Genomic DNA, 20,875 nt, shown 5'->3' with positions numbered 1-20,875 from the left:
TCCCCTGTTCCCAAGGCCTGGTTTCCCCACAAACTTACCTTTGAGACAGGATCCCCTGGCTGCTGTGGGTCCAGGAAGGATGGGGTCAAAAGCTCAGGCCCTGTGTCTGAGACCATGAGCTGGTGACCCAGGGGGCCATTCTGGCATCCCGTGGAGCATTGAGCCCCCATGCTGCCCACCTGCAGGGTCTAGAGACACAGTCCAGGCTCAGTCATAAGCTTTATTTCTTTGGCCCCGGGACACATGCCAAGGCACTAACGTTAGGGTTCCATGGCCAAGTTATCCACTCCCTTGAGTCTTTCCTGCAAGAGAAGTACAGAGAAGGGCCGTGTGGGAGCCACTCCTTGGCCCCAGCTGGCCTCTCCCCACCTCTGCCCTTCCCAGGACAAGTCTACCTCCCCCAGGATCCTCTTCCTCTGCTCACCTTCCCGCGTTTCACCTTCCGGTGTCTGGGGGAAGCACAGCAGCAGTGACAGCAGCAGTGGGCAATGACCAGCAGCAACAAGAACAACACAGCGCCTGGGGACAGGACAGGTGTCCAGATGTGGCCCCGAGCAAGGCTGATGGCGGGGGTGGGTGGAGGCCATGGCCACACTCACCCACAAAAGTGAGAAAGACCACGAAGGCAGCAGTGTCCCACTCAGACTGGAACAGGTGGCGGCTCTTCAGTCTCCCCAGCACTTCCTGAGCCGTGACCTCCAGCTCCTCCATGGACAGGCTCATTCCAGACAGAGCCACCTGTCAGGGCCCCCAAAGGGCCACCTCAGAATGGGCCCTGCCTCCTCCTGTCCCAGGCCCAGCACCATTCTGTGTCACCTCCCTCACTATTCCAAGCCCAGCTTTTCTTCCACTCCTTTCCTGGCCCCATCCTGGGCAGCCCCCACCCCAACCACCATCCTCCTCCCTCCCTGGGAGTCCTGAGCAGGACAGGCCCCACCTGCCTCCCCACCAGTCTTCCAGCAGCTCCTCCACTCCCCCGGCCTGGAGGTCCCCAGTCCCGAGCTCAGACTGCTTCCTGCTTCCGGATCCACCTCACCTGAGGCCCTGGCAATCAGCCCCACCCTCCAAGGGCTGTCAGCCCCAGGAGGGGAACCCAGGGCCCTGAGGCACAGGCCTGGCAGCTGCCTCTTTCCCAGGGTTTTGTTTTCTAGTCTTTTCTGAATATGCCAGACCAGTTAGAATAGGTGGACACTCAGCCACTATTGACTTCCTGGATGAAGGAAGGGAGGGAGAAGAGCAGTAGGCAGGGGAGGAGAGGAGGCAGAAAGGAGGGAGAGCTTGTCCAAGGTCCTGTCACCTTCCCTGGGCAGTTTTCCTTGAAATAATCCTTACGAAGAAAGTGCTTATTGTCTCTCAGACGAACTCCTTCCTCAAAACCCGGGGTCTGGGCCCCTTGATCCTGACCTCTCTAATTCTCCCCAGGAAAGCACCTCTCTCCTTCCTGCTTTCATGGCCTGTCGGGGCCCAGAGGCTGTGTTCACCATAGAGATGGGGCTGTAAACTGAGGGGACACAATTTCTTTTTCTTTTTCTTTTTTTTTTGTGGTACCGGGGGTCGAACTCGGGTCCTTGCACTTGCGCAGCAGACAGGGAAACCACTGAGCTAAATCCCCAGCCAGGACACAATTTCTTGATCATGTGGCTCTTTCGGCAGGAAGAAAAAAAAAAACCTAATGTTAGGTGCTGCACCTCATACTGTACATGCCTTACCTCATGTTGATCCTAGTGTGGGTATTTTTGCTTTTCCCATGTCACAAATGAGAAAACTGAGGCCTAATGAAGTTAGAGCAACCACCCCAAGTCACACACCTAGTATGTTCATTTCCCGTTACTGCTGTGACAAATTCAGTGCTTTCAAACAGCACAAATTTATTATCTTACAGTTCTGAATGCCAGAGTCTAACATGGGCTGATGGGGCTGTGTAAAGGAAAATCTATCCCTTGCCTTTTTCAGCCCTTACACCCCACCCACATATGAGCTTAGGCTGGTTACCTGAACCCTCTCTACCTCAGATTCCTTATCTGTAAAATGGGTATATTACTAGTCCCTTGATAAGGCAATAGTTGAGGTTCAAACTTTCACCAACCTGGTGGGTCCCTCTGGGCTTCCACTGAGGCATTTCCCCCAGTTTTCACAATTACATGTCACTTGCCCTCACACAGGGTGAGTGCCCTGGAGGAAGTGTTTTGTCTGCCTGGAGGCTTATGATGTCCCCAGAAGTGCACCCTGCTTCTGTTCCTGCTCAGCTGTCAGGTCACTGGAACCGTGGTGTCCTCCACTAACAATGCCCTCGTTTAGGTTTGGTCTCGCTGGAGCCTGCAAGACTTCCCTGTTGAATGTGGCTCTGTTCCAGGGCCAGCTCTGCTGTATCCTAGGGCCCCTGCCACCCCACCTTCTGAGTTAAGCCTCTGCAATGTCAGCCCAGGAGTGAGACCAGCGGGAGGAGAGAGCACAAGACCAGGACAGTGTCACAATGAACAGGTTGGGCCAGGGCTGGAGGGCCTAAGGGATGGGGATCAGGCAGGGCATACACACCGCTGGCACAGTGCATCTGTAAACAGCACTGTGCGAGAACAGAGCAAGACCCGTCCACCTGCAGCCTGTCGCTCAGGGGAGAGTCGAACCAGAGTTACAACAAAGATGTTAGGACCTGCAAAGTCTGAAATAGGGAATGTCTGGCCCTTTACGAAAATGTTCCCTGCATCCTGGGGCAGAAGGCTGCTCAGAGTTTGCAAAGGCAGGTGCCAGACAGCAGGTAGGAAAGAACAGACATAGTGAGACGAGCCAGGTGAAGGGGCCATGATGTGGAGAGAGTAGAGAGGGGTGAGGACTTTGCGGAAGGGAATTCTGGGCTGGAGACGTGTCTCAGTGGTACAGCACATGCGTAGCATGCACAAGGCCCTGGGTTCCATCCCCAGCACAACATGACTAAGTGAATAAATAGTGAGATGTCCTCCATTTAATTACCAGAAGCAACAGGGACTTCTTATGAATGGCCGTCCTGTCCCACCCTCCTTTTTTTTTTTCAGTCCTGGACACTGAACCCAGGCCCTTCACACTGAGCTACACCACCAACACTACCCCTTTCTAATTTTTTTATTTAAGACAGGGTCTTGCTATATAACTAAGTTGCCAGGCTGGGCTCAAACTAACCCTTCTGCCTCAGCATCCGAGAGTGCTGGGATTGCAGGGGTGCTCCGCCATACCTGGCTTCACCCATGCTCATATCCTTAGCCAATGCAGACTACACTCTCTTCCTTCCCCAAAATGTGTGATATTTCTCTCACCTACTTCTGTCTGGGGGACATTTTCCAACCCCTCCTTACCCTGGCAGGTAGTTGTGGGTACTTGTGCTGAGACCTGCTCCGCTCTGTTTCTGGCTAGCATCTCTAATGGCTCACCAACCCCTTTTATTTCGAGATCCCACAGCTTCTAGAGTTTTGGTTTAACAGCTATGGCAGTAGTCATAGAGCACATGCCCGTCTAAAGAGGGCAGGGTGTCCCCAGCTGTCTGGAAATCCAGACATTCCTGTGAACAAACAGGACTCAGCCGGAGTGCCAGCCGTACCGCCTTCTCCCCTTGTGTCCTTGAGTCACTGGCTTGACCTGTCTCAGCTCTACACTGGTGGTGGCAACTGCAGTTACTCCAAGGGGTGATAACTACAAGGAAAACGCAAGAATCCTCTGCTTTGGGGCTGTGGTTCCTAGGTTGGTTCTGGTAGTGGAGTCCAAACCCAGCTCTGACATTTATCAGCTGATGGCTTTGGTGGCAGAAGCTGCCCTGGGGCCCTCAGCTCCCTCTCTAAGAGGGAGTCATAGCGTGATTAGCCGGGTCACTGTGAGTATGAAGGGATAGAGGGCCTGGAGGATAGCTGGGCTCGGTGTAATCCCAGCAGTCTGAAAGGCTGAAACAGGAGGATCAAAATTCAAACCCACCCCAGGCAATGTAGCAAGATCCTATCTCAAGCAATAAAAAATGTTTTTAAAAAGGAAGGGGAGGGGCAGAGAGGTAGTTTGATATGAAGATCTTAGGTCCAATCCCCCGTACCAAAAAATAAAATAATAAAGACCCTGAAGGATCAGCTCACATTCCTTGGGCCCCTTCCTGCTGAGGGTAGTAGCGTGGGGTCACAGGAGGGAGGGAGGGAGTGCAGATTCTGCAGTTAACTGCCGCCCTCCCCTCCCCCTCGACACACCCCCTGGGCCTGTGCTGCAGCTCCACAGGGACTCACCCACCAGGTAAGGCATGGTGTCCCCTGCGAGGCCACCACTCTGCATCCCCTGCCTGGGCCTTAGCCTCAGTCTGTCTCTGAGTCTCTATCCCCTTCACTCTGTGGCTTCTCTTTCTCTCCCCCCTCTCTTTCTCCATCCCTGCCAATTCTGTGTGTCCCCCAAGTGAATCAAGTTCCTCGCTAGAATGGGAGCCGCTCACCCATTTCCCCCACTCCCTGTGGCCCCTCAAGGACTCTTGCGGCTGCAGACACCCCTGACCTTTGACAAGTCTGAGCCACTGGCGGCGACCCTGCCTGCCCTGGATGGGAAGGGCAGACCTCTGGGGCTAGCACTTCTCAGGATGGGGTTCAGTCTCACCCACCATGAAGGAAGGGGACTGGCCTGACCGGGTGGCATTGAGGGTGGGCTGGCTGTCAGCAGAGCACTGAGCTGGGGTATGGGAATGAGCGCCCCGTTAGGCCCAGCAACAAGGCTCTTCTCCCCACTGCACCCCAAACAGGCATCTTTGTGTTCTTGGCCCCATGGACACCCTGAGACAATCCCCCTCCCCCTGCTCCTCGAGGCCCTCCAGCCCCAGGACCCCACCCTGTGAGACCCCTGCCCCCGTGGGCATTGAGGCCGTGCTGGACCAACTGAAGATCAAGGCCATGAAGACCGGATTTGAGTTCAACATCATGGTGGTGGGTGAGTGAGGAGCAAGGGGCTCCTGGACACAAGGCTTGAACATGGCGCCTCAACTCCCCAGCCTCGTCTCCCCATCTCTTAAGGGGTCCTGATCTTGGTACCTGGTAGGAGTGTTGTCCTTGAAAATGGGAAACACAAGCCATTAAAGACAAAAATTATCCACAAAACTCCAACCAAGTGGCAATAATGGGGAGAGAGTCAGAATCCTGGACTTGGTGACACAAGCATGATCTTGTACACCGCTACTGATGCTGATGCTGATTCAGTGTGATTAGTTTGTAAAACTAGCCAGGTAGGATGCCATATGCTTGTAATCCCGGCACTCGGCTGCCACATGTTCCAAAATGAACAAACATGCTAAGGGAAAGAAATCAATCACCAAAAGCCACATAGTGTATTTTCTACTCACAGAGAATGTCCAGAGCAGGTAAACCCATTAGGGGTGGAAAGTAACTTAGTAGTGCCAGGGCTGCAGACAGGGAAAAGGGATTGACTGCTTCAAAGGTACAGGGTCTTTATTCGGAGAGGTGGTGGTTATATAATATTATAAAAATACTTAATATCACTTTATTATGCACTTTAAAATAATAGTCGATAGCCAGATGTGTTGGCACACATCTGTAATCCCAGCACTCTGGGAGGCCAAGGCAAGAGGATTGCCAAATTCAAACCCAGCCTGGGCAACATAGCAAGTCTTTAACTCAAAAAAAAAAAAAAAAAAAAAAAATTGGGGGCCGGAGATTTAGCTCAGCGGTTTCACCGCCTGCTGCACAAGCGCAAGGATCCGAGTTCAATCCCCGGTACCAAAAAAAAAATGGTCTGGGAATTTAGCTCAGTGGTGCCTCACCTGCCTTGCAAGCACAAGATCCTGAGTTCGATCCCTGGTACCAAAAAAATAAATAAATATAAATAAAATAGTGGGGCTTGGCAGCACAAGCCTGTAATCCCGGTCACGCAGGAGGCCGAGACAGGAGAACTGAAACTTCGAGTCCAGCCTGAACTACACACCAAGACCCTGTCTCAATAAACAAAATGTAAATACATACGTATATGACAAAAAAACAACTAATTTTGTATCATATAAACTTTATTCCCATAAAGAAATGGGAAGGAGAGCATTGAACCAGACATTACAATAGTATGCATTTGTCAATAAACAGTTTATTTTCCAAACTGGGTAATCTGTAATCCCAGACTTTGGGAGGCTGAAGCAGGAGGACTGCTGTGAGTTCAAGGCCAGCTAAACTACATAGCAGGACCTTGCTTCAAAAAAAAAAAAAAAAAAAAAAAAGACCAAAATGAAATAGTTTATTTTCCAAAATATGATATTTATTTAAGAGTTTGAGACACACTGCCTAAAATTCGCACCATGACTGCTGTCATTGGTCCCTTCCAGGGCAGAGTGGGCTGGGCAAGTCCACAATGGTGAACACACTGTTCAAGTCCAAAGTATGGAAGTCGACCCTGCCAGCACCGGGAGTGCCTACACCCCAGACGCTGCAGCTGCACTCAGTGACCCACGGTGAGTGAGCCCCAGCGGCATCCCTGCCACCCCGCCCAGGCCAACCTGTCCCTCCGCTCTCCTCCCTCTGCAGTCATCGAGGAGAAGGGCCTGAAGCTGAAGCTCACAGTGACAGACACACCCGGCTTCGGGGACCAGATCAACAACAGCAACTGGTGGGTCAGGGAGCCCACTCCCGCTGCTGCCCTTCCGACCTCTGGGACACCCCAGCAGTTTCATCTTCCAGCCTCAGTTTCCTTGTCTGTACAGTGGGTGTCCTCAACACCCCCTCTAGAGGGGCAGAACATGAAGGGCTCAGCCGGCCATTTGCACAAAGTAAGCACTCAGTATCGGTCTGGGTATCACAGTTCAGGAGCCACACTCCCGAGTCAGAATTCCTGGGTCAGGCTGACATCACCAAGACTGGTCATGGTCATGGAGCTCTAGGAGCCTTGGTTTCCTTCACTGTAACTTGGGAGTGAGAACTCATTGGCTGAGAGGAGTTGGTCACAGACACGCACGCACACACACACACAAACACACACACACACACACACACACACACACACACAGCCAGGATCAGCTGCTTAATTTGTGGGATCCAGTGCAGTGACAATGTGGGACCTTTAATTCAAAAATTATTAAGACCATCAGCCAAGTACTGTACGGCAGCACATGCCTATAATCTTAGGTGTTCAGGAGGCTGAGGCATAAGGATCCAAGTTTGAGCCCAACCTGGGCAACTTAGTGACTTAGTGAGACCCTATCTCAAAAGAAAAACTAAAAAGCTCTGGGGATGTAGCTCAATGGCAGAGCATCCTGAGTTCAGTTCCCAATACTGCACCCCCAAAAATTTATAAGACCACAGCTTTCTAAGTTTGGCACCCTGTGTGACTGCACTGTAGCCCTCCTATGAAGCTGGCCCTGCACGTGATGCTTTGTTGAGCACCTACTATGTGCTGAGCTCTGCTCTAGACATGGGCAATCCAGTGAGGAACAAGACAGGTAAACACCCTGGCCTCCACGGAAGAGAGAACATAGGGAGGACAGATGATGAACAAAATCAGTTAGAGGGTAGCTGAGCCTGAAATACACTGTCCATGCAAGTCTTTATAAGAGAGAGACAGACTAGGGAATGGACCCAGAGAGCATCTCCAGCCCATTTTATTTTGAGACAAGGTCTTGCCCAGTTGTCTGGGTTGGCCTCAAACTTGTAATCCTCCTGCCTCATCCTCCCTAGTAGCTAGAATTACAGGCATGTGCCACTGTGCCTGGCTGAATCAAAACATTTGTGAGCATGAAAGAGATCACTGTTGATAATTACACTGAAGTGGGAGCTAGGGTGTAGCTTAGTGGTAGAGGAAGGCTGAGGGATCCATCTCCTGTAGGGGTGGCTTTGGGGCAGACTTCCTGGAGATGAGAAGTGAGGCACATGGATATGCAGGGGAACGGTGGTCCAGGCAGAGGATGCAGCAAGGGCAAAGGCCCTGTGGTGGGGCAGGCCTGATGCCTGTGGGAACAGGAGCGATAGGGAGAGGGTAGGAAGGAAAAGGGTGTGGGCTGGTGTAGGGCCTTGTATGGCAATGGCTTTTCTTTGGCTACTGGAGGTTGAGCAGAAAAAAGGATGTAGTCTGACCTTTGTTTCATTTTGTTTTAGTTTTGTGGTGCTGGGGATGGAACCCAGGACCCAGGACCTCAAGAATGTTAGGGAAGTGCCTACCACTGCACCACACCCCCCTCCCTGACCCTTCTTTTAAAGGATCTGTTCGAAGAGGGAGGAACCCACAGAGAGGAGTCAGGAGACTCCTTGCAGCAATCTTGCAAGAGTCAAAGATGGCTTGGACCAGGCCGACAGCCAACTGCATCATTTCATGCTCCCCTCGCCCTTACAAAGCAGGTGCTGCTATCTATGGTCCCCATGTTACAGACCAGGAAACTGAGACCTCAGGCTGAGAATGGCGTGGAAGGTCCTCTCTGTCTCTCTGATGATGCAGGGGAGGGAAAGGGTGATAGGGTGACAGAGTGGCCCTTGACAAACCGAGACCAGGAGTCACCCTAAGAGCAGTCCGTCCAGTGGACCAGGGAGGCCGAGCAGAGGTCCTGGGGTGGGGATCTGAGGGGAGGCGTCTCCACTCCAGCTGGGAACCCATCCTGGGCTACATCAATGAGCAGTACGAGCAGTACCTGCAGGAGGAAATTCTCATCACGCGCCAGCGCCACATCCCCGACACCCGGGTGCACTGCTGTGTGTACTTCGTGCCACCCACTGGGCACTGGTGAGGTGGCTGGACCAGCCTGGGGAGGGAGAAAGAGGGGTCCCCAGGGTGGGCTTCAGCCTGCCTCTCCCCTCACTTGTACCTTTGACACCACTGCTACTGCTGCCCCTGCCCTTCCCGGGCAGCCTGCGCCCCCTGGACATTGAGTTCCTGCAGCGGCTGTGCCGGACTGTGAATGTGGTGCCCGTGATCGCCCGGGCTGACAGCCTGACCATTGAGGAGCGTGAGGCCTTCAGGAGCAGGGTGATCTGGGTGTCCGAGCCAGGGCTGGGATCAGGGTGGCCCTGGGCAGAGTAGGCAGAGTGGGCTAAAGTCACCTGTGTTTGGTCCCCAGATCCAGAAGGACCTGAAAAGTCACTGCATTGATGTGTATCCACAGAAGCACTTCGATGAGGACGTCAACGACAGAATTCTCAACAGCAAGATCCGGGTAAGAGGCAGCGGGACCGCAGGCTGGTGGGACTGAGGCTGCTGATCTTTCCACTCGTCCTCTCCATCTGAAGGTTCATTGCTTTCTACAACTCAGGGAAATGTGCATGTATTTCCAGCAGACCAGAATTTCCATTCATCCACTAACTCCACATCCATATTCACAGAACAGGAGGAAATGTTCACAATCACATCTATAATATGGAGCTTCTATTCTGAAGCTATAAAGAACTCTTACAACTCAATAATAAAAGACAACTCAGTTTAGAAATGGAAGTAAGGTGGGACATGGTGGCACACCCCTATGATCCCAGCATTCTGGAAGGCTGAGGCAGGTGGATGGATCCCAAGTTTGAGTCCAGTTGGGCAGCTTAATGACTTAGCAAGATCTTTTGTCAAAATAAAAAAAGTGAAAAAGGATAGGGGATATAGCTCAGTGTAAAGGCCCTGGCTTAATCCCCAGTGCCACATACACACAAACACACAAAGGGTAAGGGCTGGAGATGTAGCTCAGTGTAGAGTACTTGCCTAGCATGCACAAGGCCTTGGGTTCAATCTTCAGCCCTGTAATAAGAAAAACAAAATGGGTGAAAGATTTGAATAGATATTTCTCCAAAGTTTTACATATGGCTGAAAAGCACACAGAAAGGTATCAAAAACCATCAGTCATTAGGGTAATGCAAATCAAAACCACAGTGAGAGGGCTACTCCACACCCATCTGAGTGGTGCCTTAGCCAGTTTTCTGTTGCTACAACAGAACACCTGAGACTGGGAAGCTTATAAAGAAAGAACCTCATTTAGATCACGGTTCTGGGCTGGGGCCATGGCTCAGTGGTAAAGCACTTCCCTAGACCACGGTTCTGAAAGTCCAAGATAGAGCAGTCGCCTCTGGCGAGGGCCTCATGCTGCTGCACCCATAGTGGCCATGTGAAGGGCAGCGGTGTTTGCAGAGAGGTGACACATCTGGTCCCACAAGAGCAACAACTCACTCTGCAGAAGGCGCTAACCTACTGGGGGCTCCACCCTCCCAACTGCCCCACCTCCTAACACTGCTGCAGTGGCCACCGCCTTCAACCAGAGTCTTTTCTCTCTCAATTTTTATTTTTATTAGTACATGTCCATGGCACATAATGATTACATTTCTTAGGTGGAGTTGGTATGTGTCCATATTACACCTTAACTCTTTATTCCCCCCTTCCCTGCCTCTCCCTCCCATCTCCCCAGCTCTCTTGGCTCCTTCCCCTCCCATTTACAAAAGATCTCTCTCCTTATTTCCTATTATCTATCTTTTATTTTGCTCCTTATTTATATTTGGGTTTCTCATATAAGAGAAACTATGTGATATTTAAGCTTGTGTGTCTGATTTATTTCACTTGACGTTACAGTCTCAAGGTGCATCCAGTTTTCTACAAATGACTCAAGTTTATCCTTCTTTATTGTGGAGTAGTACTCCATGGTGTATAAACACCACATTTTTTAATCCACTTATCTGTTGATGGACAGATAGGCTGTTTCCAAGGTTTAGCTATTATAAGTTGTGCTGCTATAAACATGGGGACACATGTACCACTGTAGCATGATGTCTGTAACTCTTTTGGGGAAATACCTAGAAGGGAAATAGCTGGGTGTAATGGAATTTCTTGTTTTTTTGAGGAATCACAATACTGATTTTCATAGTGATCATACTAGTTTACACTCCCACCAATATAGGAAGGGTTCCCTTTTCCCCCCAGCCTTACCAGCATTTGCTATTATTTGATTTCTTGATGATGGTCATTCTTTCTAAGGTAAGATGGAATCTCAGCATTGTTTTAATTTCTCTAATGGCCAGACATGTTGAACATTTCTTCATGTATTTATGAGCCATTTGTACTTCTGAGAATTATCTATTTATTTCAGTTGCCCATTTTTTGATTGAGTCTTTATTTGCGGAGTTTTATTTTTATTTTTTTAATTTTTTTTATATATTCTAGGTATTAGTCCTTTATCTGAGGAACAGCTAGCAAAAATTTTTTCCCTGAATTTGAGTTTGGAAAGAGAGACAAGCCACAGCACAGGGTCATAATAAAAAGAAATATTGGGCCGGGGATGTAGCTCGGTGGTGCCATGCCTGCCTGGCAAGTGCAAGGTCCTGAGTTCGATCCTTCATGGTGCAGGGGGCGGGCGGGGCGGTGCCTGGGTGCAGAGGAACCAGAATCCTCACACACCGCTGGTGGACTGCAGAGTTACAGATCAGGAAGACAGTCCGGCAGCTCCTCAAATGTGTAAACATCCCTTACTCTATGACCCAGTAACCACACTACCAGGTTGCAAACACATGTTCATGAAAACATAAATTCACACAAACGAAAATGAAACCACACATCAACTCAAACAACATGTACATGAATGTTCACTGCAGCACTGACCGTGACAAGAGTGGAAATGACCCAACTGCCCATCAGCAGATGAGTGGATAAACACAGTGAGCTCTACCCACACCATGGGGTGGTGCTCAGCACAGGAAGGAAGGAAGCATGGACACAGGCAGCAGCATGGGTGAATCTTGAACACTGTGCTAACCGAAAGAAGCCAGACACAAAAGGCCCGTACTGTATGATAGTATTTATATGAAATGTTCAGAATAGGCAAATCCACAGGGACAGAAAACAGATTTGTGTGTGCCGAAGCCTGGGGAAAGGATATAGGGTTTCTTTTTGGAGTAATGCAAATGTTGTAGAATTAGATAATGATGAAGGTTGCATACCTGGTGAATATACTGCAACCTACTGAACTACACACTTTAGTTAGTTAGTTGCTTGCTTTTGTGGTACTGGGGATTGAACCCAGGGCCCCAGCCCTTTTTTGATTTTTTGAGAGAGGGTTTCACTAAGTCACTAAATTGACTAGTCTGGGCTCAAACTTACCATCCTGCCTCAACCTTCCAGAGTGCTGGAATTACAAGCATGTGCCACCATGCCTGGCTTGAACTATATACATTGTAAGAGAATGTAGATATGTGAATTATACCTCAATAAAGCTATTATAAAAGAAGAGACAGGGGCCGGGGATTTAGCTCAGTGGTTCCGCTACCTGCCTCGCAAGTGCAAGGACTTGAGTTCAATCCCCGGTACCAAAAAAAAAAAGTGAAAAAAAGAAGAGACAGACAAAGGTAACAAGCAAGCTCACATCTTCATTTTTCTCCAAATCAACTGAATTCCTGCCCTAAGCTCCATCCTTCCACCTATGTGGCACATTCACTGTCAGTCCATCTGGATGCTGCAAAACCAGGACTCATCACCCATAGACCCCAGCCCTCAACCCCTCTCGCTGGGACTCTGCTAACCTACACAGTGCTTTCTGTAGGAAGGAGAAGTGCTTCCTTCATAGCTGGGGCCCGCATGTGGTTTTAGCCCCATCCAGCCTCATGGTCAGTTGTCTTTCTGTGCAGTGTACACATTACACATCTGTACATGGAGGACTTGCTTCTCATCAGTGACCCAATTCCTCTCTACAGCCCCTTCTTTCTCCTCCCCACTGAAGCAATGAACCCAGGTTCCTGTGTAAGATAAAAGCCTAATCTCCACCAGCTTGTGCTTTCTGTCCTGAAGCAGGCTAGACACCACTGGAACAGAGCTTGGGGAATTACAAGGAGAAAGTACTCAACATCTCAGTAAAGCATTCAGATACATGCATTTAGCATGGGCTGGCATGAAATAAGCATGCAACTATAGTTATTATTATTAACCTTATTCCCCACACAAATTAACTCTACAAAATAAAAATAAAAGTTGGGGATACAGCTCAGTGGTATATAGTGCTTGGCTAGGAGGTACAAGGCCCTGGGTTTGATCCCCAGCACTTAATAATAATAAGGGCTGGAGATTTAGCTCAATGGTTCTGGCACCTGCCTTGCAAGCACAAGGTCCCGAGTTTGATCCCTGGTACCAAAAAATAATAATAATAATGGGCCGGGGATTTAGCTCAGTGGTGCCACTGCTTGCCTCGAAAGCTAAGGACACAAGTTCAATCCCCAGTACCAAATAATAATAATAATAATAATAATAATAATAATAATAATAATAATAATAACCAGGCTCAGGGACATATGCCTGTAACCTCAGGTACTTGGAAGGCTGAGGCAAAAGGATTGCAAGTTCAAGGCCTACCAGGGCAACTTCGTGAGACCCTGTCTCAAAACAAGAAAATAAAAATGGCTGGGGATATAACAGTGTAGAGCACCCCGGTTTCAATTCTCAGTACTGCAAAATAAATAAATAAATAACATATACATATGCAGTGCTTTGGAGATTACAAATTTGAATTTGCACTCGTGACCATAATAGAGAGAGCAGCAAGATTTTACAGTAGGGTGGGCTTAGCAGACTTTTTGCAAAAGGTGAGATGGTAAATGTTTCAGACTCTGTGGGCCAGACAGTCTCTGCTGCAATTACTCAACTCCACTGTTGTGGTTCATAATGGCACAGACCAGGGAAGAGGAATGAATGGGCTTAACTTTGTGCCAGTAAAATTCTCTGGAGGAAACCAGGCAGCGAGTACAGGCTAGCTATGAGCCACAGGTTGCCAGAGCCTGGTCTATAAAGTCACTTATTCTTTTAAATTTTATTTTATTTTATTAAAAATAAAACATAGGGAGGGAAGGGAGGTTGAGGGGAAGGGGGACATGGAAAAATAGGGGTGGGATGTAAGATGTACAGGTGCAAATTCCCTACGAGTGTTAATGTATGCCTAAAACGTCCCGATAAATGTTGTGCTATTAAAAAAGAAAAATAAAACAAAATTTCATAACAATAGAATAAAAATAGTAACAGTTAATACATTTTTATCATTATCTTCAAAATAGTCACTCAGAGTACAAGACATAGAGAAAAAAGATTCTTACAAAGAAGAAACAAACAGATAATAGCACAAAACTTTCTTTCTTTCTTTTTTTGGTACCGGGGATCGAACTCGGGTCCTTGTGCTTGTGAGGCAGGCGACGGAACCACTGGGCTAAATCCCCAGCCCAGCACAAAATTTTCTTTTCAGTGAACTAAGAGAAGCTAGTAGTATAAATGAAACAAATTAGCATAATATTAAAATGTTTTTGAAACAGTGGAATAGGTAATTTGTCAGACACACGAGATTAAATATCACATGTTTCTCTTATACGAGAATATATACACACAAAGAGCAAAAAAGAAGAAGTAGGGAGAAGTTCAAGTACAAAGTCAAAGTCACTTATTTTGACCTCAGAAGGTGATCACTAGGCCTAGTGTGGTGGTGCATGCCTATAATCCTTGTACTTGGGAGGCCGAGGCAGGAGGATCATTCGCTGGGAGTTTGAGGGCAGCCTGGACTACATGGTGAGACCCTGCCTCAAAAACCAAAAACCAAAAAGAAAAGGTTATTATTGTTTGTTTCCATGTCACAAGTAAGAAGTTAATCTTAGCATATATTTTTCTATCTTTCTTTCTTTTTTTTTTTTTTTGCACTTCTGGGGATTGAGCCAAGAGCCTTGCACATACCAAGTGCAGGCTGTATCACTGAGCTACACTCCAAGCCCCAAGATTATATCATTAACAGCCGGGGATTTAGCTCAGTGGTTTTGTCACCTGCTGTGCAAGCACAAGGACCCGAGTTGATCCCTGGTACCAAAAAACAAAAAAAAAGATTATGTGGTTAACATGGCTATTAACAAAGACACAGATGTGTGGGGGTGCACACCTGTAATCCTAGCACTGGGAAGGCTGAGGCAGGAGGATCACTGCGAGTTCCAAGCTAGCCTGGGCTATGTGGTTAGTTCAAGGTCAGCCTGAACTACATAGCAAGATCCTATTTTTAAAAATATAAAAAAACAAAAAGACAGTTTCCAAGGGTAACTCTGCTAACTTTTCACTATGTCAAAACCTTTACTAGTGCTCACAAAGCCCTATGCCAGTCCTATTAAGGTCCCCATTTCACAGATGAGGCAACAGAGGCGTGGTGTTAGCTACTGTGTCTTTGGACTCCTTAGAACTTTCATCCATCCCGTTTCAACAAAGGACAGTGTCCCTGCCTCCTGTCTCAGTGGCTCCCCCACAAGCCCATCCTCCCACCTCCTCCTGTCCCTAGGAACGGATCCCATTTGCCGTGGTCGGGGCAGACCAAGAGCACTTGGTGAACGGGAGGTGTGTCCTAGGCCGGAAGACCAACTGGGGCGTCATCGAAGGTCAGTGCTGGGAGGCTGGGAGGATGCAGGGGAGGGCAGGTTGGAAACCAAGGTGTGCCCTATGCCTTTGGCATCCTTGGTACCTTCTCTGGACCGGGCAGTTAAGTTCACAGGGGACAGATAGACCTGGAAAAGGCTCCTCTCACCATCTGGGAAGCCTTGAGCAAATTACATCACTGGGCCTCAGTCTCTTCATAGCAAAATGGGGTTCTTAGGGTAACATCAACATCACAGGGTGCCTGGAGGTGGCAGCACCACTGCTTTGAACAACCTCAGAACTGCAGGTGCCCTATGGGCTCATTTACTGTGGACCGACTATGTGCCAGGCACCACTCTGTGCAGTTCCTGAAGAACTATAACAAAAGCAGGACTGATGAGTCCCTGTCTCCATCGTGCTAAGGAAACAATGGCAGAGGGAGAAAGACAGTAAAGGAAATTGGTGGGAGGGAGGTAGCAGGAGCCTAGGGAGTTGAGGGAAAGGCTGGAAAGTGAGGGAGAAGGAGCAGCCTGGACCTGGCCCCCGATTTATTATTATCAGCAGTACAAATATATGTATATTATCTAGGGTACAATAAGCATAATACGATATAATAATAATGGTGGGTTGAACAACTTTTTATAAGAATCACCCTACCAGGTCCAAGAACGAATTAAGGAATGAACAAACAAAGGAAGGGGAGGTGGGATAACACAGTGAGAAACGTGGGAAAATGGCAGTGGCAGGTCTCAGGTGGCACACAGTATAGAGCAGGTGCTTACTCAGTGCTCACTGAGGGCAGGGCAGCTGCACAGTGCCCGATCGGTACCATGTCTCACAGTGGAGAACATGGAGCACTGCGAGTTTCCTCTCCTGAGAGATCTGCTCATCCGGTGAGGCCTGGGCTGCCCTGGGGCTGGGGAGCTGGAAAGGGAGCTCCAGGGGTTGGAGTTGGGGTGTGGCTGGGGTTGACCTGCCTCCCACTGCCCAGCTCCCACCTCCAAGACCTGAAGGACATCACTCACAACATCCACTACGAGAACTACCGTGTTGTCAGACTCAAAGAGAGCCACCAGCTGCCTCGAGGGCCAGGATGGGTGAACCTGTCCCCCGTGAACCTGGCTCCCACCTCTGCTGGACAGCCGACTACACCCAGACCCTCAAAGGCCCGCAAGCGGGCCCAGGAGGAGCCCAAGTATGAGTTCTGAGCCCCAAAAGATCTGGACCTGCTTGGCTCCCCAAATTCTTAGCAACCAGCCCTCAACACACATCTGTGTCCTACAGCGTCTATTAAAGGTGGACATTGTCTTATAAAAAGCTATGGTTTGATGACAAAAGGCATTTTGTAAATGACTTCCTTGAGCTATCTTCAAGTGAAAGCATGGTTCTTTTAAGTAATAGTGTGAGATCCATTATCCAAGGTCCTTGAGAGGTTTTCCCCCTCCATCAAGATCCAGAGCTGGACTTCTCACTCCTGATCTGGGGCTGGACTATGAACACTACAACCTCTCCATCAGCTGGGTATGGTGGTACACGCACGTAACCCCAGCACTCTGGGAGGCTAAAGCAGGAGGTTCAAAAGTTCAAGCCTAGCCTGGGCAGCTTAGTGAGACTCTTGGCTCAAAATAATAAATTAAAAATGGGCCAGAGATGTAGCTCAGTGCAGAGGCCCTGAGTTCAATCCTCAGTACCCAAAACAAACAGATAAACCACCCTCTCATTGGTGGTGGACCTCTGGCTGTCTTCCCCGAACCCTGAGCCATGTGGGCCCCACCTGACTATTTTATTTTCTTTTTTTTTCCATTAAGTTTAATGGTACATTTTAGGTATAAATACAGTTACATTCATCACTGGGATCCTGTACCTTTCTTTACATGATGTATCTTGGTCCACCTGACTATTTTCTAAGCCCTACCAGATGAGGATGCTGAGCAAATGGTTCCTCACTTGGCATCTTGCCAGGCCACTGTGAAAATCCAGGTTGAGCATGTCACATACTCTCTGTGCCTCCGTTTCTTTTTTCTTTTCAGACAGGGTCTCCTCCTGGGTCAGCCTGGGATTACAGGTGTGCACTCCCATATCCAGTTGATCAGGACACTCTTGTAGCATTGATGCTCAGACAAAACTGATCCTTCCTCAAGCATGCTTGACCCACACCTGAGAAAGTGAAAAGACAGAGGTGCCAGCAATAGGATGGCTCCAGGCCAGGGGACCTGGGGCACAGTGAGTGAACTGTGCTCTCCCACGATGCTCAGCACCCTCAAAGATAGATGGATTTCACAGGGTTTCATGTGATGGGGCTGAAGTTCATTCAGTTCATTAATTAAAGGAAGAGGGACACCCATAATCCAAGGGACTAGAGGGACACCACACCTCCTGTAAGACCTGAGGTCATGGTGACCATTCAGTGACAACAGTAAGCAGTAGTAATATCCTAGCTACAAGTCACTGCTTTCGTCAAACCCTCGACTTCCCCAGGTGAATCACATGGTTTGTTTTCTGAATAATCTCCTCCATTAGACTGGGACCTCTGTGGCAGCAGAATGTCAGTTTCATTCCTACAGCCAGCGCATGGCAGACACTCAGGATACAACTGTTTAGTGAAAGGTCCCTGTGCTGCCAGCCTCATAGCTGTTGATCACTGAATTCACACACCTGCTTCTCCACTGTATCCTGGTTAACTCCAGGCTTGGATTGTTCTGGCCTTGGAGTCCATGAGCACACACACCACCCATACCCAACATCTCAGAAGGGGCAAGTTGAAACCTAGAGGATGAGACATTGCCCCATGCTGAAGCACATTCCCAAGTTTAAAATTAGCCTTAGGCAGTATGGAAATGTCTACAAGATTTCTACAGCACACATTCTTTGGCTCAGCAAATGCATTTCTAGGAATGGGTGTTAGAGATAATCCTGCATGTCTCAACCTCAGCCTTATTGACATTTAAGGCTGGATCATTCTTTGCCATCCTGTGTAATGCAGGATGTGTAGCTGCATCTCTGTCTTCCACCTACTATACACCAGTAGTAACTCCTCACACTGTGACAACAAAAATTACCTAGATATGTCACATGTCCCCTGCAGGGGGACAATCTCCCAGGCTAGGAGTAATGATGCCCATGCATATGTGTACAGAGTATCCTTCGAGGGTATCTGGAGTAGTAAAGGAGGGTCATACTTGTCAGGTCTGATTTAAGTGAGTCCTTCACAAACAAAAGGGACAAAGCAAACAAGCTGCTTTTATCAAACAACAGCAGGTTCTCAGTAAATAGGGAAAATGGACCCAAAGTCAAGTATATAACCCCTCAGGTGCCAAGAAGTCCAGTAATTGTGTACACACTTGAGCAGACTGTCCTTGGGCATCCAAGTCATAAATATTTCACCCCAGATTCCTTGGCCCCTTCAATATCTATATGAGCCTCATTCCTTTCCCAGTTAGTGGCTAATATCTCATCTCCTCTCAGAGATGAAATCTCTCCCAGCTAGCTGCCACTATCTCTCTCTCCCATTGGGCTCAGCCCATCCACACATGGATGAGATAAACTCAGCTTTTCCCAGCCTAACTGCTAGAGTCTCCTGAATTTCGTCTCTGTTCACTGAAATAAACTTTCCTTTCAAAAGCCTATTTCTGACAAGTGGATTCTTTATAACAATACTTTCTCTAGAGCCCCCAGAAGAGAATCCACCTCCTTGCATTTCCCAGTTTCTAGAGAATTCACTTCCTTGCATTTCTCAGCTTCTACAACTATGTTACTTGCTTGTGGTACCTTTCTCCATTTTCAGAGCTAGCAACTTAGCTAGCTTTTCTTTTTCTTGTGGTGCTAGAGATTGAACCCAGGACCTTTGCACTGAGCTACATCCCCGGCGATAGATGACAGATAGATAGATAGATAGATAGACAGGCAGAGACAAGATCTTATTAAGTCTCTAAGTTGCCCAGGCTAAGCCCAGGCTAAGCTCGAACTTGCAATTCTTCTGCCTCAGCCTCCCAGAGTAATGGGATAATAGCTATGTGCCACCACACTCAGCTAGCAGCTTAGCCCCCCCACACACACACACACACTCACACACTCACACATACACTCTGGTACTGGCTGGGGATTCAACCCAGGGATGCTCTACCATTGAGCTACATTTCTATTTATTTATTTATTTGGGATGGGGTTGTGCTAAATTGCCCAGGCAGGACTTGAATTTTTGATCCTCTTCCCTCACCCCTCAGGCTGGGATTATAGTCATGCATCACCATGCCCAGTTTAGCAGTTTAGTTTCTTGTTCCAGGGGTCACACTGCCTTGTTCTGGGTCAAATCCTCCTCTGCCTCTCTTGTAAAGATACATATGGTTACACAGGACCCACCAGGACAATTCAGAATAATCTCCCCATCTTGAAATCCTGAATTTAATCGCATCCACCAAATCCCTTTTATCATATAAGGTAACACATTATTTGCAGGTTCCAGAGCACAAAGTGGGTATCACTACCCGACATCTTTCAGCCCACTACAGGCAGCCAAAGCTTCCAGGGCCCACCATGCACATTGAAGCAGAAGGTTCTCCAGGGAACAAAACCAGGTCACTGCGCCAGGAGCTTGCATCTGTTTTACACCATTTGGTAACTCTACCATAGATGTGATTAATGATTAGCTGTGTAATTATTCTGTCAGTGTATGCCTCTTTTGGTAGAATGCAAACTCCAGGAAAACAGGCACCTGCTCACCGCTCAGAATGCTGGTGCCTGGTAAAGCTGACAGATATGATGATTCAATGTGCAGTTGGTTTTGTTGTTGTTTGTTTGGGGGTTTGTCTGAGACAGAATCTCACGATGTAGTTCAGATTGGCCTTGAACTGTGTAGCCCAGGCTGGCCTCGGACTCAGGGCGATCCTCCCACTTCTGTCTCCCAGCCTCAATGTACAGCTTCTTCTCTTCTTTTCCTTCCTTCCTTCCTTCCTTCCTTCCTTCCTTCCTTCCTTCAATGTACAGCTTTAAAACAGGTGAAGGGATGAATGGTTGTGAAAGAGTCCCAACCTCGAGAGTTAACGTTCTGTTCCTCTTTGTGGATTCGCTCCCTCCCTCCCCCAGTACTGGGGACTGAATCCTCGGCTTTCGCATTGAGCTACAACCCCACCCCTTTTAAAATTTTGACACGAGGTCTCACTGAGTAACTAGGGCGCCCAGGCTTGGCTCCAACTTGCGGTTCTGCTTTAGCCTCCCAAAGTTCTGGGATTACAGGTGTGCACCCCCGCCCCTCCCCCATGTGGACGTATCTCTATGACAAGGACGCGGCCGCCTGGAGGCTGAAGCAACTTCCTCTGAGCCCCTCGCAGACCTGTCTTTCGGACAAACGTAAAGCAGCAAGGGTGAAGCCCGGGCGGAAGTCCAAACCTCGGGTCTCTCGGTGGTAGGGGCGGCGCGGGCCACTCTGGGAAGTGTAGTCCGGTGCACTGCCCGGGACCCGCGCTCGCGACTTCCACTTCCGGTGGGGCAGGGTACCGTCCCCTCTCGCGAGGTTTTGAAATGGACGCGCGAGACCGCCGGGGTGGATCCGGACTAAGGGGCGGGGCCTTAGTGGAGGGGGCGGGAC

At 48.8% G+C, this 20,875-nt stretch overlaps 2 protein-coding genes across 9 annotated transcripts; one reads left to right on the top strand and one right to left on the bottom strand.

Annotated features, from left to right (window-relative positions):
* Positions 1-206: 206 nt before the first annotated feature.
* On the bottom strand, positions 207-4,171 carry Smim22 (small integral membrane protein 22). 8 transcript variants are annotated; one of them, XM_021244457.2, is made up of 4 exons: positions 4,089-4,171; positions 600-738; positions 425-519; positions 207-302 (listed from the first exon to the last, which is right to left on the bottom strand). In XM_021244457.2, exons 2-4 carry the CDS (start codon positions 721-723, stop codon positions 261-263), a joined length of 261 nt encoding a protein of 86 aa, XP_021100116.1. In that variant the 5' UTR covers positions 724-738; positions 4,089-4,171; the 3' UTR covers positions 207-260. The 8 variants fall into 8 exon arrangements, with proteins under 8 accessions (XP_021100116.1, XP_021100117.1, XP_021100118.1 ...); XM_021244458.2 differs by having other exon boundaries at positions 3,937-4,108; XM_021244459.2 differs by lacking the exon at positions 4,089-4,171 and adding an exon at positions 3,327-3,488.
* Positions 4,172-4,184: 13 nt separating this feature from the next.
* Positions 4,185-16,628, top strand: Septin12 (septin 12). Its single transcript, XM_087202934.1, has 11 exons — positions 4,185-4,239; positions 4,796-4,917; positions 6,314-6,439; positions 6,513-6,594; positions 8,178-8,315; positions 8,557-8,694; positions 8,820-8,937; positions 9,029-9,124; positions 15,218-15,314; positions 16,133-16,184; positions 16,283-16,628. Exons 2-11 carry the CDS (start codon positions 4,881-4,883, stop codon positions 16,497-16,499), a joined length of 1,101 nt encoding a protein of 366 aa, XP_087059060.1. The 5' UTR covers positions 4,185-4,239; positions 4,796-4,880; the 3' UTR covers positions 16,500-16,628.
* The last annotated feature ends 4,247 nt before the right edge of the window (positions 16,629-20,875 follow it).

This window comes from Heterocephalus glaber, unplaced genomic scaffold (genome assembly GCF_053883595.1).
Source record: "Heterocephalus glaber isolate CG9 unplaced genomic scaffold, H.glaber_assembly_v1.0 deba00001781, whole genome shotgun sequence".
Lineage (NCBI taxonomy): Eukaryota > Metazoa > Chordata > Mammalia > Rodentia > Bathyergidae > Heterocephalus > Heterocephalus glaber.
Note: the sequence above shows the minus strand (reverse complement) of the source record. Positions and strands in the feature narration are given on the sequence as shown.